The sequence below is a fragment of the Triplophysa rosa genome, unplaced genomic scaffold (genome assembly GCF_024868665.1).
Source record: "Triplophysa rosa unplaced genomic scaffold, Trosa_1v2 scaffold359_ERROPOS111650+, whole genome shotgun sequence".
Classification (NCBI taxonomy): domain Eukaryota; kingdom Metazoa; phylum Chordata; class Actinopteri; order Cypriniformes; family Nemacheilidae; genus Triplophysa; species Triplophysa rosa.
Genome location: NW_026634364.1, coordinates 30,973 through 48,142, shown reverse-complemented (window position 1 = coordinate 48,142; position 17,170 = coordinate 30,973). Strand labels below are relative to the sequence as shown.

Below are 17,170 nucleotides of genomic sequence, written 5' to 3'. Positions count from 1 at the left end.
TGACTCCTCCTTCACTGTTTCAGACGATTCATTTGTTTTGTTGTATTGAATATACCTCATTGCTTACTTGAAATCACGGAATATAGTTATAGTAAATTATAATTATGATTATTTTTATTCATTATCAAATGAAATATGTCCTAAATTTCATACGTTATAGAAATCTGTCTACCTAGATCTCAATTTGGAGTGTTTTATGACTTTGAGCAAGAACCACAAATGAGTCTTCCAACCAAATCGTGAGTATTTGAAACGTTAAGAGTAAAATCAGGATAAATAAACCCTAATAAATAATAAGGCTAAAGGTGCTAAGTTCTTTACGTTGGGTTTATTTTGGGTGAGACAGCATGACCCGACAGCGCACGCGGTTCATTGTTTAACGTGTTGCGAGTTTTTCTCGTGTTCAGGTCGACCATGATCATGACATTGAGAAGAGCAGAAATACCGTGGAGATGAGAGAAGACAGCAGAACACCACCTTGACATCTGTTGAAGTTTATTGACGTTTGAAGATGAAACACAGTCTTGTCTGACAATAACCAACAATGCTGCTAAAGAAAATAAAAACACTGTCACAGTACACGTTTCACAGCAGACCCTCCATCTCTCTCATGAAGGCCTCGTACATCTGGTCCTTGGTCTTCATGCTGGGCGGGGCCACGCTGGACATCTGGAAGGGGTGTGCTGACGCTTGCTGTCTGGGTGGCTCTCTCTCGTCCTCTCTCCTGCCCCCAGCTTTCTCCGGCCCGGCTCGATCTCTGCGCACGCGGAGCGCCGTGGGCACGAAGCGCGTCACCTCCGTCTTGGGGTTTATGATCTGGGGCTTTGCCGAGATGGTGGCGCCGCCTGGCTGGGCCGCCGAGGGACCGGAGATGTTGGCCCGTTTCTCGATGGTCGGGGCGAGCAGGTTGGAGGTGGTGCCCGGGGGCGGGGGCATCTGCAGGGCGGAGGGCCGCGTCAGCACGGATGCGCTGTGAGAGCTCTCGCCGGATGACGCCGCCGGGGGCTTCTGACGCGGAAGGATGTTGGGAGGGGCGCTGAGCACGTTGGGGTTGAGCGGAGGGGGGAAGAGGGAAAGGGGCGGGGCCATGCGGGGGGGTCCGGCGCGAAGGGGAGGGGGTGGTGGAGGCATTCCTACAAATAAAAATACAAAAATCACACATTAGAACCACCAAGTAAAAAACACTAATAAAAATGAATCAACACCCCATTTGAATCAATGTGTGTGTGTGTCAGCAACTGAACGCACAGCAGTGAGTTTTGACGGTTTTCTAGTAAAACAAAGTAACACATTACCATGCAGGACAAAACAGAAGGATATTTTAAAAAGAAAGCAACACATTTGTCAGATTGGTAACATTTTACAACAGCATTTCTTCATCTCCTTTCAACATTTACGCACCCGTTTTTTAAAACCAGTTGTTGCATACACGCACATGAAGTGTATTTGTACTGTTAGCATGAAGATTGGTATAAATCATCCCTCATTCAAGCAACATTCACTTTTAGGATTTTGGCATCGGAACAGTTCCGTGTTCTTTTGAGAGTTCACTGAACACATATGAAAGACACACTCAGACCTGGAGGAGCGGGAGGGGGCAGGCGAGGTGGGGGTCCTCTAGGGGGCGGTCCAGGAGGCAGACCAGGCGGTGGTCCCGGAGGAGGTCCCGGAGGTCGTCCCGGCGGCGGTCCCGGGGGCAGCATGCGTGGAATGGGCCCTCTGAGCGCAGCGGGGAGTCCGGGAGGTCTCAGGAACGGAGGCGCACCTTCAGATGTGAGCCGACACAAATGTACAAATGTTTTAGTCCCGTCCAAATGTACCATCTCACTCATGATTACGGACAATGTCGGGAAAGATTACGGCCACTTTAACCTTCTGTAACAATTACTTCAGGTAACACTAACCCCATGCGAATAGACCAGCTGTAAATATGCTCGTAAATGTTATGTCTCTTGGTGTTTAAAAATAGTTTTCCGTAAAGTCATCCAACAGCAATGTGAAAGACTGACAGCATGACAAGACACATGAAAATTGGGATAAAAATCACAGAAAAACATCATGTTTGAACTTTTTCTAAATACATGTAGAAACATGACTGATCTATTGCACTAAAATCTGAACTTGTTTTCTTTGCGGTATTTGAGGTCTGAAAACTTACACGGCATCTTTTCTGTTATTTTCACCCGTTTCTCCAGTTTTCATTGTTTTAATTTGGGAGAAATATTGTGAGTAGTTCACAGAATGAAACAAAAATGATTTTACCGAAACCTTTAAAAAACTGAAATGATCTCTTAATTTTATACTGTATATACAGTAAATATATTTCCTTGCGGGTTTCCTCACGGAAGGTTTGTTATAAATGAGGTTTCAAATTCATATTTTATAACTTTCTTATGAGGTATGCAGCCGTGTAATAAACGGGGTTCATTCTTACAACCAGCTGCTCAACTTTATCTTATCTCTTAATTATTATACATGTCTGCGCCTGTGAAATCACAAAGCAACGTCACACACACTTGACGAAAGGAAACGGCGGTGGTGCATAGATCCAGTTACCCCTCCCACTTCTTCCTTAGATTTATATTGCCATGCAAACTGGCCTGTAATATTACGCATGTCCTGTGGTAAATGATGTATCCCACCTCCCCATGTAAAACTAATCCCGTCAGAATAGACTTTATTTTATGGATACAGACCAGCTGTTGATCAATCAGCAGCCACACAAAAACCACAGACACGTTCTGTTCGAAAGCCTGAAATAACGCACCAGGAGGCGGTCCTGGGGGCGGGCCGGATGGAGGCCTCATTGGAGGTGCGGGAGGCGGTCCTAAAGGCGGAGGCCCTGTGATTGGTGGAGCTTGCATGTGTGGGGGGGGCTGCTGAGCTGCCATTGGAGCAGATGAAACAGGAAGTCTGTGGTTAGCCAATGAGTGAACAGCTTCACCATCCTCATTGTCTGACAGCTTTGAGTCTGTGTACTCCTCTTCATCTTCCTCATCTTCATCATCCTCGCCGCCTTCTTCCTCTGGGACAGACTGACCTGTACAAAAACACACACAAACATTAATACAACACTCAAACTAGGGCTGTCACGATTATTAAATAATCGTCTCATCGCGATTGTTTGACCTCATCGCGATGGTTTCAGATCATCGCAATTATCGCACATCTCTATAGAAGACACTAGGGGGAGCTGTAGTGCATCTGCATATTGCATATTTTAGTGTATATATGGTTACTAAAGCATGGTAATACTTGTAAAATGTACCACCACAACACAATCACTTAAAAAAAAAAACTAAAACATACAAATTACCTGCAGTACAATTTAATATTATTTAAGCAAATCTCAGTGTGAAAACCAGTCTACCAAAATTTCATTAACATAGAAATGAACTTTTATTGTAGTCTTGCAAGTGAGAAAAAAACAGACTAGAAGCTTTTCTATGACTGATAGTATTTTAATGGTGGCTTCAATTCACACCTGATCAATTTACTTCATTTACAAGTATTTGGCGGTTGTATTATTGACAGGTAAAAGCCTAAACCTTAAATATATGATGACCCAATTTTTTCCAATGTATTTCCAAGAAAGTCTTGTATTCAGAACAATATGGTCGTTTCAATCGCTGAATCAAAAATCTATGAGAACTAAATGTCAAAGCTCAAAAACAGACAATTAATCGTCATAATCGCCAAAGCCCTAAAACAGACAATTAATCACCATAATCGCAACGATTTATTAGACAATTAATCGTCAGTCAAATTTCATAATCGTGACAGCCCTAACTCAAACACCTCACACACTCAAACACCTCACGCACGCACGCACCTGCCATCCTGAGCATCATAGCCTGCAGTGGTGTGATGTTGGTTGTTTTCTTCACCGCCTTCTTCTTTCCGCTCTCTCTGGGTGAAGGCATATCAGCAAAGCGCACACTGCGACCTGAGCACAACAAACACACAAATACAAAACCTCAAACAAAATAATAACACTAATACAAGAAATCATAAATCATTGGTTTGAATGAATCGCTGTATCACTCAGAGTGATTCTTTACATCGGATTTACTTGCTGACTGGACCCTTAAGAGACGGTTTCATCAGACGCACACGCCTGTCCTTCAAGTTAACTTTCAGTCTGTGTTTGTTTATCAGTCTGGCTAGTGGCTGATGATATAACATTAGTTTTTATTAATATATATGAATCAATTATTATATATTGATTGTATCAAATAAGCACCTTGTTGAATGGGTCGTGTAACTTTGTGGCATTTAAGTTTAGTCAAGTAACAATAGTCTGTTCACTCCCGTCTGTTTGTGCTCGTCTTCCCAAAGCTGCCCACATGAGCAGCATCTGCGCCGGTTCTTTTGCTGCTAGACATCATTTTAACGGGCTGTTATTTCTTTTACTTAATCTGCATGGTCTCTATTGTTTGCGGAGGTATATCTTTTTTAATCCTTTAAAAGGTTTCGCCACAGTTAAAAGTTGATGTAAGAAGGTTGATATTTAACTGTGGAATGTCAAAACAGGATGGACTTAACAAAAATAAGTGATGTCATGTAAAACCTGATTGGTAGAAGGTGATGTCAGGTAAAACATGATTGGTTTAAACCGTGATAACAACTTGAGAACAATGTATAAAAGATGGAGTCAGAAGTGTATTTGTTGGACATCATCAGATGAACTCTGTGTGTCTCACTTTGCTTGCTCGAGCAAATCAAGTTTAAACTCTTGGCATCTGGAACCCTTGTCTCTGAGATTTCTTTCTGCGATGGAAGGCCGATTCGCCACAACACTTGTGGGCGTACTAATTAGCATATTTGTGACATCATCACGTCGTGTTAGTGTTAGCACTATTTTTGACAAGAAAAAGTTGACAAAAGAGCTTTTGTAGTAAAAACGCTCGCAGCGTTTGGTTACAATAGCAGCCGAACGCCATGACTGTGCACGAAGGCAGCCCAGAGAAACATAGGCAGCGAAACGGAAGTCTACTTGAATTATAAACGGAGAGCGTCTTTGCAATACCTAACCACATATTTAAAAACAAAACTAATTTCTCGATAGAAATGCAATCAGAAGTTGTTGAAAGTGAAAATTAAACTTACATTTATACAAAACCCTCCCCCAACGGGCGTTCAAGTCTGAACATGGCTGTATTTTACAACGGGATGATTTATAACCGCAATATCATCGGACAAAATCACAATACAGTACATGTACATTAAAGAGCAGCTATATGCTGTTTGCCCTCTCTCCACAATTTGTTGCTGTATTACGAACGCTTCTTTGATTTTAAATGCAAGTGACCGTTCGAGAGGCCGAGGGCTCGCACACACACACGGAGCTCATCGGAAGAGAGAGTGCACGCAGCCACGCACACCAAACAAGTCAGGAAGAAGAGAAGACGCGTAAGCGCTGTTTATCCACTAGATATTCCATCACAGATACTGTCATTAGCACGGATGGATAAAAAATATGCTTGGGCGGCCGTAAATATACCTGGGCTGACCGCCCAAGAAATGCATTGTATGGGAAACGCTGGAAACTGTTGTGAGGTACAGAACACTGTATAGTTTTCTTTAGCACGGACTAAACCCACACCTGTGTGTTTCTCGCTTCGGTCTCTCTCCACCTCTCTGTCATTATGACGATCGTCTGTCTCGTCTCTCTCACTGTCGTCCTCTGAGTCGCTGTCACCGTCACTCTCGCTGTCAGTGTCTCGCCCTCCGATGTCCATCAACTCAGTGTCTGATCCGCCACCAGCATCTGGAATAAGACAACTCAACTCTCAACTCAACTTTATTTATATAGCGCTTTTTACAATTTTCATTGTTACAAAGCAGCTGTACATAAGACATATTGACTATAAGCAGACCAATTAAAGTTGTACCTGCAAAAACAAGAAAAAGTTGAAAACACAGAAGACAGACATACCCACATACACACAATATGCACACGTACTAACACACATAGACATAGACACACACACACGGACGCGCACGCACACACACACGTACACAGACAAGTACGCGCACACACACACACGCTCAGTGAGAGCACACATTTAAGATAAAGGAGAGAGAAGCACAGGTCAAATATAACAGACTATAAATTCCTATATGCAATATTAATTAAGTAAAACTTTAAAATTCTAAATTCTAAAGCAGCCCCCCCGGCCAGGCAAATAGTGCAAAAAACAGTATGCAAACGGTGGCGAGGAACCCAAAACTCTAATCGAGAAAAAAACCCTCAGGAGAACCCAGGCCCAACCAGGGGATTCCAGTTCCCCTCTGGCAAAAGCTGCTGCCTCTGCACAAGCTCCAGAGAGCTTGCACAAGGCTAAATAAAATAAATAAACTTACTAATAAGGTAAATTATAGTTTAAGATTATCATTCATAATCTAATAGCATTTGAAATTTTGTGGTGAAGACGTGTCAGGTGACCACGTCCTTCTTTATCCAGCTCTATCATCTCAGCTCTTGTCAGGTCTCCGCTCTACCATCAGGTCAGGCCATGACAAAGAGTTGTGTGTGTGTGTGTGTGTCGGTGTTTGACTGATAAACGCTTTCACTCTTATTGAAGCATGCTTGTAATTCATACACCTTTCCAAATGAAATCTCTCAGGTGCCTCTATTTACTGTGGTGAAAATAAGTTGTTTTGAATCAAATAATGCTATTATCAATAAAATCATTTGTTAAGTTTCATGATATTATCATTGTGTCAAAAACAAAACTGTGTGTGTGTGTGTGTGTGTGTACCTGTTCGTCGTGTGTTTCCATACAGCTGCAGTATCTGTGGAGGGGGAGGCCCTGGCGGGGGTCCGGGTGGCTTCCGTCCGGGCGGCAGACGAGGGACTCCGGCCAGTGCAGCTGAAGAGACCGCCGTCCCCTTTCTGAAACACACATTCACAGGACGATGAGCATGTATCTGTGTGAGCTCTGTGTGTGTGTGAGCTCTGTGTGTGTGTGTGTGTGTGTGTGTGTGTGTGTGTGTGCGCGCGTGTGTTTTCTAACCCGAGCGCAGAGCTCTTCTTCAGGATTGACGGGGGTTGAGCACCAGGCAGTGGGATGTCTTGGATCAGAATGCTGGATGGAGCGTGAGGCATGTCTGGAAGAGGAATACTGTCCACCTCCACGGACTCGGCATTCTGATGGACACACACACACACTTATACTCACACAAGGAAAGTGACACGTTGCGTTTCTAAGATTTCGTTCAGTTTTTGGATAAATGATGGCATTTACATCAGGTCTTAAAAAGCCCTGTGATCACACAGAAGACAACAAGAAGAATTACAGCAAAACTGAAGATGATAAGTGAACATACAGACATCACTTCAGACATCATTACGTCACAAACTCTTAAACAGAACTGATGCTGCGCTGTGTGAAACATTTGTAAATCTTATCCTGACCTGAAGATGAAAGATGAGGAACAGCATCACATAAAGATACGACACACACTCTTCACAAACGACCACTGACAGCAAACACACCTTCACTGAGTCAAAGTAGAGCGACAGTTGGCCGCGTTTGGTCTCGTAGTCCACCTCCAGCTTGCGTAACTCTTTGTAGGTCTCTGGGTTCTCTCGCTCATACAGACGGACGATCCGCTCAAAGGTCTCTCGAAGCTTCTTCCGTTTATCACGCAGAACTTTCTCATTCAGAAGAGGCTGCTGGACCGGGTTAAATTCTGATAACACACACACACAATTCAAAAACCCTTTATGACCTGCTCTCTTATTTAGTCCTCGACTCCTGCACATATTTATAGTATGCCCTATAAGTTAGTCCTCGTTTGGATTAGGACACTACGCACAGTTCGTTGAGTATGTGCAGTATTGAGACAAACGTACACACAACAGAATGTAGCAGATGGGACCTGAAACTCACTGTTAACACAAGCTAACATTGGCTTTCTTCATGCTTTCTCATGTCATGTTATATTCAGTGTAACTCCTCTCATGTTAACACACTGTGACCTGTACATATGATTTAGGACACACACAAATACACACCCATCTCATCGAGTTTCTCCATGTCTCTGATGATCTGTCGAGGGTCTTTCATCTTCAGCACAGCAGCTCGGACCATCATCCTCTGCTTCTTGTTCTACAAACACACACACACACATCAGCAAGTGCACATCAAATCCTTCTAACACACACACACGCACACACGCACACGCACACACACACACACACACACACACACGCACGCACGTGCACATCAAATCCTTCTAACACACACACACGCACGCACACACACACACACACACACACACACACACACACATCAGCACGTGCACATCAAATCCTTCTAACACACAAACACACACACGCACACATCAGCACGTGCACATCAAATCCTTCTAACACACACACGCGCACACACACACACACATCAGCACGTGCACATCAAATCCTTCTAACACACACACACACGCACACACACACACACATCAGCACGTGCACATCAAATCCTTCTAACACACAAACGCACACACACACACATGTCTGGTTTACTATCTCCGTGGGAACAGTCCATAGGCGTAATGTTTTTTATACTGTACAAACTGTATATTCTATCCCCTACCCCTAACCCTATCCCTAAACCTAAAGATCATAGAACACTTTTTGCATTTTTAGATTAAAAAAAATATTGTTCTGTACAATTTATTAGCTTTTTTGCCCGTGGGGACCTCAATTTTGGTCCCCACGGTGACACGAGTCCCCATGTGTTGGTGTGCGTTCAGGTTTAGGTCCCCACCAGGATATACAAACATGAACACACACACAAACACACACACACACATCAGCACATGCACATCAAAACCTACTAAAACACACACAAACCTTCTTCAGCTCTCTCTTGCGCGCCTCCTTCCCTGCAGACAAACACACACAGATGAGATATGAGGGTCTTCGGGGAGATTTGAGGGGTTCACATCAATGTTTGACTTACTGGCCTGATCGGTGGGGTTCATGAACTTCCCACTCTTGGTGGAGGAGGTGGAGCGTCGCCCCATGACTGCAGAGTTTCACCTGAATAACACAAAACCAAACTGTAACATGACAGCAACATACACTTCACAAGAGCATGGAAACTAACACAAACTGTCTCTGCTCTGTTCCCGTGTGAAGAACGAAGATCTTTTCAGAGCTTGTACAGCACATCCTTCTTCTTCATCCAGTTTAATGACAGCTGATGCACACTTGACTTTTCTTTAAAGTTACTTTGGCAAATATAGTTTTGTAATCTACCGTTCAAAGGTTTGTGTGATAGATAAAAAGACAGTGATGCTGTGTGTGTGTGTGTGTGTGTGTGTGTGTGTGTGTGTGTGTGTGTGTGTGTGTGTGTGTGTGTGTGTGCGCGCGTTTTAGTTGCTCCTCATTGATAAAGATTGTTCATCAATATTTTAAGCCCTCTCACCCGACTCTTACCCAGGGTTTTTCCTGCATAGAGAAATTGGAGGCAGCCGCCTCCGTCAAATGTCGTGCCGCCTCAGGCTCTCGCCAAAATTATGTTGTGAGTAGGGTTGTCACGATTATTAAATATTCGTCTCATCGAGATTGTTTGAGATCATCACGATGGATTCAGATCATCGCAATTATTGCACTAGGGCTGCAGCTATCGATTCTTTTACTAATCGAGTATTCTACTGATTTTTCCATCGATTAATCGGGTATTCGGATAATAAGTACTTTTTCTTTATTAAAAAGCAATACTAAATATACAAGAGAAAATAAGACAGGTCTCTTAAAATGAGTAAAACAACTAATTTGTTTCCTTTTTAGAACAATTAGTTTTTATTGCTGAAATAGCATACATTAATATCTGTGAAAACTAAACCCATTTAGTACATTCCATTGCCATATTAAATTCAAAATGCAATATAATACAAATATATAAATAAGAAACATGAATAAAAATGGAAATAATAATTTCAAACAATAGCCTATGACTTTTATTTTGGCAGGTTGTCAGAAGACGCTTATTTTTTAGTATGTCTGTTTCTTCACTCAAACAATAACATGTTTGTGAAATAAACTCTCAGCGCAACTCTGGAGGTGAAGTTCATGTCCTCATTCAGCGCAGACGCAGACAAATTCATGAGCATCACGCGTGTAGCACGTTAAACTGTGCAGTTCATTCACTCAGACACGCAGACCAGACAGATGAAATGTGTAAATAACAGGATTCGGTGTCCACTAGTCCGCATCTAGTTTGATGGACTCAATGCAGCCGGAAAACAAGTTTCACTCGTAAAATAGACTAAAACCAAGTCAAATATCAGTTCACCATTTCAATAAGCTATTAGGGCTGTGACGGTGGCAGTTTTTTACCACCGCGGTGGTAATAGACAAATCGACCGCGATGGTGCGGTGGTTGAGAAATATATATTATTTATATAAATAATATTTATATTATTATATTTGCGTGTAGCAACCACATGACGAGTGGAAGAGAAATATAGACCTTATTTAAATACTTGAAATTGTTAAATAATTGAAATATGATATCTGAAATAAATGAGGATGAAACATCCGTCAATGTTTAACGCGCAAATCCATCAGTGAAACGGCACACTACAGCATATAAAACATTTAAATAAACATCAGTAAATAATGAAAACTTAAATGATATAAGAAAGCTAAATACTAAATAAAAAATCTCTTGTTGCAGTAACTTCAGTCAGTGGCGTATTAACCCTTACAGTCCTTAACAATTCCATTTGAAACAAACTGTTTAAACCTACATTGGCTTTCCTATTCAGATTGCCATAAAAACTTTACTTTTTCCGACTCGTTGATGTGAAACTTACTTGTTGACATTGTCCAGATTAAAATGTGTACAGCTGCACTAAATGCGCGTTCAGAAGATGTGCACAGGAGCGCAAATGAAGAGATGTCTCTCCGCAACCGCGGCAAAACCTGCACGCGCTCCGACTAAAAAAGCAAGCGGGTCATAGCCAGTTTTGATTTTACGTATCTGTTCATTTCACAATAAGATCCATTGCAAAACCCGCAGAATAACCTGGGTTTTGCCGTGCAGGCCTGCGCTCGAACGCACCAACGGAAACGTATGCCAATAATTTCTGTTAATTTAAAATCTTTTAAATAAAACCATCCACAACTGAAAGGCTACAACTAGCAATCGTTATCGCAACTCTCATATTTATTACACCTATATTTGTCAGAGTGACGTGCACTACCGCCGGTGGCAGTTTGCCACCGTCATGGCACTTTACCATCGTGGTGGTGCGGTTGTTACGGCAACCGTCACAGCCCTATAAACTATCAGTTATTTATCAGCATGAGAAACACGTGTGAGCGTGTGAACATACTAAAACGCGTGTGTCTCACGGTGAAGGCATTTGCATGAGACTTCAGAGCCCTGTAACATGAATAGTTTAGCGGGCTGTGCGTCAGTAATAACGGTCCGTGGGGAAACGCAGTGCTCCGTGTGTACTGTAGTTAAATGGATTAAACGAGGCTTCGAGGCAACAAAAATTGCCTCGATGATTTTTTGTATTCGAATAACTCGAGTTACTCGAGGAATCGTTTCAGCCCTATATTGCACATCTCTATAGAAGACACTAGGGGGAGCTGTAGTGCATCTGCATATTTTATTGTATATATTGTAACTAAAGCATGGTAATACTTGTCAAATGTACCACCACAAAACAGTCACTTAAAAAAAAAACTAAAGCATATACCATAAAAATAACCTGCAGTACAATTTAATATTATTTAAGCAAATCTCAGTGTGAAAACCAGTCTACCAAAATTTTATTAACATCCAAGTAAAATTTTATTGCAGCCTTGCAATGAGAAAAAAAACAGACTAGAAGCTTTTCTATGACTGATAGTATTTTAATGGTGGCTTCAATTCACACCTGATCAATTTACAAGTATTTGGCGGTTGTATTATTGACAGGTAAAAGTCTAAACCTTAAATATATGATGACCCAATTTTTTCCGATGTATTTCCAAGAAAAAAACATAGTCTTGTATTCAGAACAATATGGTCGTTTCAATCGCTGAATCAAAAATGTATGAGAATTAAATGTCAAAGCTCAAACACAGACAATTAATCGTCATAATCGCAATGATTTATTAGACAATTAATCGCCAGTCAAATTTCATAATCGTGACAGCTCTAGATGTGAGTCTTCACAAGAAATGCTGCGTGCATTTAACACTGTCATTTGTAAATGCAGTTGTGACATTTTGCCACAGTGGAGGCGCTGTTTCGTTATCAGCACACTGAGGGAGTAGCCTCTCGCTGCGGGCTGCGGTGGATGTCCAACCTAGAGCTGTAATCGGGCCTTAAAAGTTAGGCCCGACAGGGTCCGAGCCTGACAGAATACGCCCTTTTCACATGACGTCACGCATCTTCCGTTCTGCCGTGAAGCAGTGTATCGTTACTTCCGCTAGCACTCCAGTTCATAAGGTGGCGGTAATGCACCTATAAGCTGGTTTGCCACCCGATCCACCTTATTAATGATAATCTTAAACTATAATTTATTTTATTATTAAGTTTATTTATTTTATTTAGCCTTGTTGTGCAAGTTCTCTGGAGCTTGTGCAGAGGCAGCAGCTTTTGCCAGAGGGGAACTGGAATCCCCTGGTTGGGCCTGGGTTCTCCTGAGGTTTTTTTTCTCGATTAGAGTTTTGGGTTCCTCGCCACCGTTTGCATACTGTTTTTGCACTATCTGCCTGACCGGGGGGGCTGCTTTAGAATTTTAAAGTTTTACTTAATTAATATTGCATATAGGAATTTATTATCTGTTATATTTGACCTGTGCAGTCCCTTGCACATCTGCCACAAATACGGCAAGATGATGTACAACGTTGTAACAAGCAGAGTGGGACGAGAGAGATGCTCGTCATCGCTCGCGTCACCGGCTCTCGCAGTTCCCTCACGGCCCGCGTCCCGTTCTGCTTGTCACAAACGTCTTGCAGACAAATTTTAGCTAACGACAAGATCAAAGCTAGAGAAATGATACAAATTCTTCGTTGAACAGTACCTGTTTGATTATGAAGGTAAGTGTTTTCTTTTCTTTTTGTGTTAGCGAAGGTGCTAGGATAAGCAGGAATACGTGTTCTGTCAGAACTATTGTTAAATTCCAGCACGACGGGAAAACGGAAGTTCTTCTTCTTCTTCTTCTTGTTTGTTGCAAGACGGATGTTATGATACACTGCTTTGCGAAAAGGCGGAAGTTAAGTGACGTCATTGTAAAAAGGGCTTATTCGGCCCGAGCCCGACAAGAACATTTTGATTGACAGCTTTTTAAAAGCCTGAACCCGTTTACAGCCCGACATTAGGCCATTCAAATGTGCACACGCACACAGCTTTTGTCAAGAATGCGTCATTTATACATGTTTTAACAATTTATTTATGACTAACGTAGGCTATAGGCCACTTGGAAGTTGGAACAAAGAAATAAAATAAGTCCTCTGTAACATCTCACATATCCCACTGGCTCATTATTCTCATTATGCACATGGTCAAAACTTTTCCTCACCTCAGACTTTGCTTTAGTTGCTGGTGCAACCAAAACGTAATCGCCAGAGGCAAGCCTCCGTTTCACCTCCTCAGCATCCATTTTCGCATCTTTCTCGCGCTAATCGGAATGCATCACATGACCGCTCATTTACCGCGCAAGCCCGGCCCGTGTAAAATGATAGAAATTAAGCCCGAACCCGACCAAACCGTCGGGTTCGGGCAAAGATCTTCAGCTCTAGTCCAACCCGTCCCACATCCAAGTGTGATGTCATAAGCCACGCCCATGTCAAAATACGTCACATTCTCATTAACATTGAAGCAGTAAGACGCCAACAGTAGGTGGCGATAATAGACATAATTGTTTGTGTTACCTGAAACACGAAACCTTTACCCTAACCCTAACCTTAGTCTAAACCAGTGGTCACCAACCCTGCTCCTGGAGATCGACCGTCCTGCAGACTGCAGCTCCAACCCTGCTTCAGCACACCTGTCTGTAATTATCAAGCAAACCTTAACACCTTGATTAGATAGTTCAGGTGTGTTTGATTGGGGTTGGAGCTGAAATCTTCAGGACGGTCGATCTCCAGGAGCAGGGTTGGTGACCACTGCTCTAAACCATCGAAACTACCTATGATTGTTAAAATTGACGAAAAAACACGTTTGGGTGATGACGTCAAACTCGAAACACCAAGGATTTAGTGAGAGACTTTTTTCACATGCGTACGTTTAACCGGGTTTCTGAGGCGGAACACTTGTTGTGACGTATTGGACATGGGCGTGTCTTATGACATCACACTTGGATGTGGGATGGGTTGGACGTCCACCGCAGGTCACAGCGAGATGTACTTGCACTGAGGTGCTAAAAAGTGTTGCAGAACAAGAGCTAGCCTGTGTTTCACGGCTGTTCGTTTTGCATCCAAGTACGTTTAATCTCTTGAAATTTCTTAAATTAACATGACGTACATCATTGTAATGTCTTTAGCTGTGCAGTTGGATCGTTGAATCAGCGTATACTGTACACAGCGAGTTCGCCAGTATGAACGCACATTGCGTTTAGAACGACTCGCACACGAATGACTCATTTGAACCGATTCATTTAAACTATTGAACTTTTCAGTCACTAGCGAATGTAAGAGATCATTGAATCATTTAAAGTGAACCACAGAGAATGAAAGATGTGAATGAGCTTAGTTGAAATGATAAAAAAGCTTTATTTGATTAAAAAAACATTTCTGTTTGGTTGAATAAAAGTAATGTTTCATATAACTTAAGAATTGTCTTTTTTATCTCATTTTATTAGAACTACGTGTGTGTGTACAAGATCAGGATGGCACCACCTCCGCCTCATTTTGAGCCAGAAAAACCCTGTTACCATCTGACAGATTGATAAAAACACAATTTTCTCTAAACACACAAACATTCATCAAATAACCTCGACTGTCCCCTTCTTCAGTGCACATGTGCGAGAGTTCATCTATTTCTAATCCATCCAGCCAGCCAATAACTGCACGATTATGATCTGTATGCTCATTCAATGAGCCCTTTCATTTATTCTCCATTGTTTGTTCATCATGTTTGTGTTCTTCTATGTTTCGTTGAGTTCAGCACTGTTGTGTAGCGTCTGTTATGTGTAAATGTGCATGAACGGCCTTAAACTGGCCACAGTTGATATGTTTAAGCTCTCGATTCTCTAAATATAAACACTTCTATATTCTGCTTATGACAAATTAGCCGTATTTGTGAACTTTTGAGCATAATATTGGTACAGTTCATCAACTCTAGGACCTGAAAGTACAGACACACATATACACGCGCGCGAGCGCTCGTTTGACTACATCAGTCTCACAGATCAGGTTGGTTATTATATTCTGATCTCTAACCTACAACATAAACGTCACATGATCGAAGTGAATATCAAACTTACCTCGATCACTAATCGATCTGAAATATATCTGAAATATTCCTTCTGTTCTGTGATCAATAAACGCGTCTAACAACAAGCCGCGCCATCTTGCACTGAGATCGGAAACACATCAGCGCCCCCGGAAACAATCAGTTCGTTTTCACTTCCGGGGCCCGTTTCAGAAAGGAGGTTTAGTGAAAACTCTGAGTATATTAACCCTGAAATGAGGGAAACTCTGGGTTTTCCGTTTCAGAATGTGAGGTATGTGAAACCGCGGTAACTCAAGCCCATTTCTAAAGGAGAGGTAACTTATACTCGGAGTCAGTAACCATAGTAACTTACTCTGTGAACCTAACCTGGTCGGAGCAGGTTTTCTTTGGTAAACCCAGAGTTTCTTTCCATCTCCTCCCCCTGTTAAAGCGCAAGTGGTGTACCTCATTCATTCTTTCATTAATACAGTCATTCATGGCACACATTTTGATCACACAGAGACCATCTCAGTGACTTATATGTCATGTGTGCTTTTATAGAGGATTCATGAAGAGGCTGCATTCATTCATAGGAATGTTCACTGATTTCAAGAGAGGAATTTAGGACCAGAGTGGAATTTTGTCATTTCCCTGTGCATTTTTTATTAAAACTGTACCGTTTTTCTTTACAGTGAATTAGATATATCAAAATATATCTCATCCATCCTTACATCAATAACATCAGCCATCGTGGCCGTGTATTACATCAGAGCACAAATGGTAGTTTTCTATGGAGCATAAGAAATGGCTTAAAGGGGTCATAGGGCGGAAGTACTGTGTTTTTGGTGTGTTATAAGTTGCCCATGCATGTATTAGACACGTAAAATTGCACAAATGAAAGTGTGGGGAAAAAAGATGCGTTCTATGTAAAAGCGAATGCTCACCCAGACTTGCTTGAAACACCTCGTGTAACCACATCCCGGCGAATCTACTTAACTTCGTAACATGATTTGACTAAGACCGCCCAAATCTACACGTAGTTAAGGTGGCGTAATTGTAAATCTCATTGTATCGTCTTGTCAGTACAATTGCTTTGGAACCTGATGTTCCGAATATGGTAAGAGGCGTTACATTTCCTTGATTGTATTTGACCAATCACTACGCACTGGTTAACTGGCCAATCATAGCACACCTCGCTTTTCAGAGCCATGAGCTTTGTAAAAAATCTGAGAGTTTCAGAGAGGCGGGGCAAAGAGGAGATACAAACATGTACGGTATGTGGAAAATACAACGTTTTTTAAACTTTAAATGGTGTATACACATTGCGTTCCATCTAAAACAAACAATAATATTCGTTTTAGCCGTGCAATATGCTTTGATTACGCTTTAATAAAGTGTGTAAATAAAGTGCATGAATAAAGAAATGAATAAATACAGGCAAATGCAGAAATGAAGTGATAAAGATAATAAACAATTAATTTAGACGTGCAGCCATTCCTACCCTAAACTGCTCGAGCAGGGTTCGAACCGATGAACAGTCTGATTTTGACATGAGAGTCTGACACACTAACAAGTGTCCTATTCACCATGACATATCATACCTCACTAGAGTACTCATGAGGAGTTAGAACATAAGATTTTTTGTATTATTTCTGATTTATTTCTGTTGTTTCATTCATTTATTAATTAATTTGTTTGTTTATTGGTACATTTATCTTTTTTCAATTTAAACTTTCAACTAAGTCATTTACATATTAAAGCACATTTGTAAATCCACTGTA

General features: G+C 41.7%; 1 protein-coding gene across 1 annotated transcript; it reads right to left on the bottom strand.

The window, feature by feature from the left end:
* Nucleotides 1-478: 478 nt before the first annotated feature.
* Nucleotides 479-15,555, bottom strand: LOC130550574 (WW domain-binding protein 11). The gene is made up of 12 exons (XM_057328061.1): nucleotides 15,442-15,555; nucleotides 8,970-9,049; nucleotides 8,861-8,892; nucleotides 8,024-8,117; nucleotides 7,502-7,698; nucleotides 7,020-7,153; nucleotides 6,765-6,898; nucleotides 5,606-5,770; nucleotides 3,833-3,946; nucleotides 2,768-3,040; nucleotides 1,580-1,765; nucleotides 479-1,133 (listed from the first exon to the last, which is right to left on the bottom strand). Exons 2-12 carry the CDS (start codon nucleotides 9,031-9,033, stop codon nucleotides 586-588), a joined length of 1,941 nt encoding a protein of 646 aa, XP_057184044.1. The 5' UTR covers nucleotides 9,034-9,049; nucleotides 15,442-15,555; the 3' UTR covers nucleotides 479-585.
* Between the last annotated feature and the right edge of the window lie 1,615 nt (nucleotides 15,556-17,170).

Bases quoted from the DNA above. Each gene is read 5' to 3' on its own strand.
- LOC130550574 (XM_057328061.1), bottom strand. From the start codon at position 9,033: ATGGGGCGACGCTCCACCTCCTCCACCAAGAGTGGGAAGTTCATGAAC. The intron at 8,118-8,860 runs GTTTGTGTGTGT...GTGTGTTTGTAG, and splicing joins GCAAGAGAGAGCTGAAGAAG to AACAAGAAGCAGAGGATGAT. The intron at 1,134-1,579 runs GTCTGAGTGTGT...TTTTATTTGTAG, and splicing joins GCCCCCTCCCGCTCCTCCAG to GAATGCCTCCACCACCCCCT.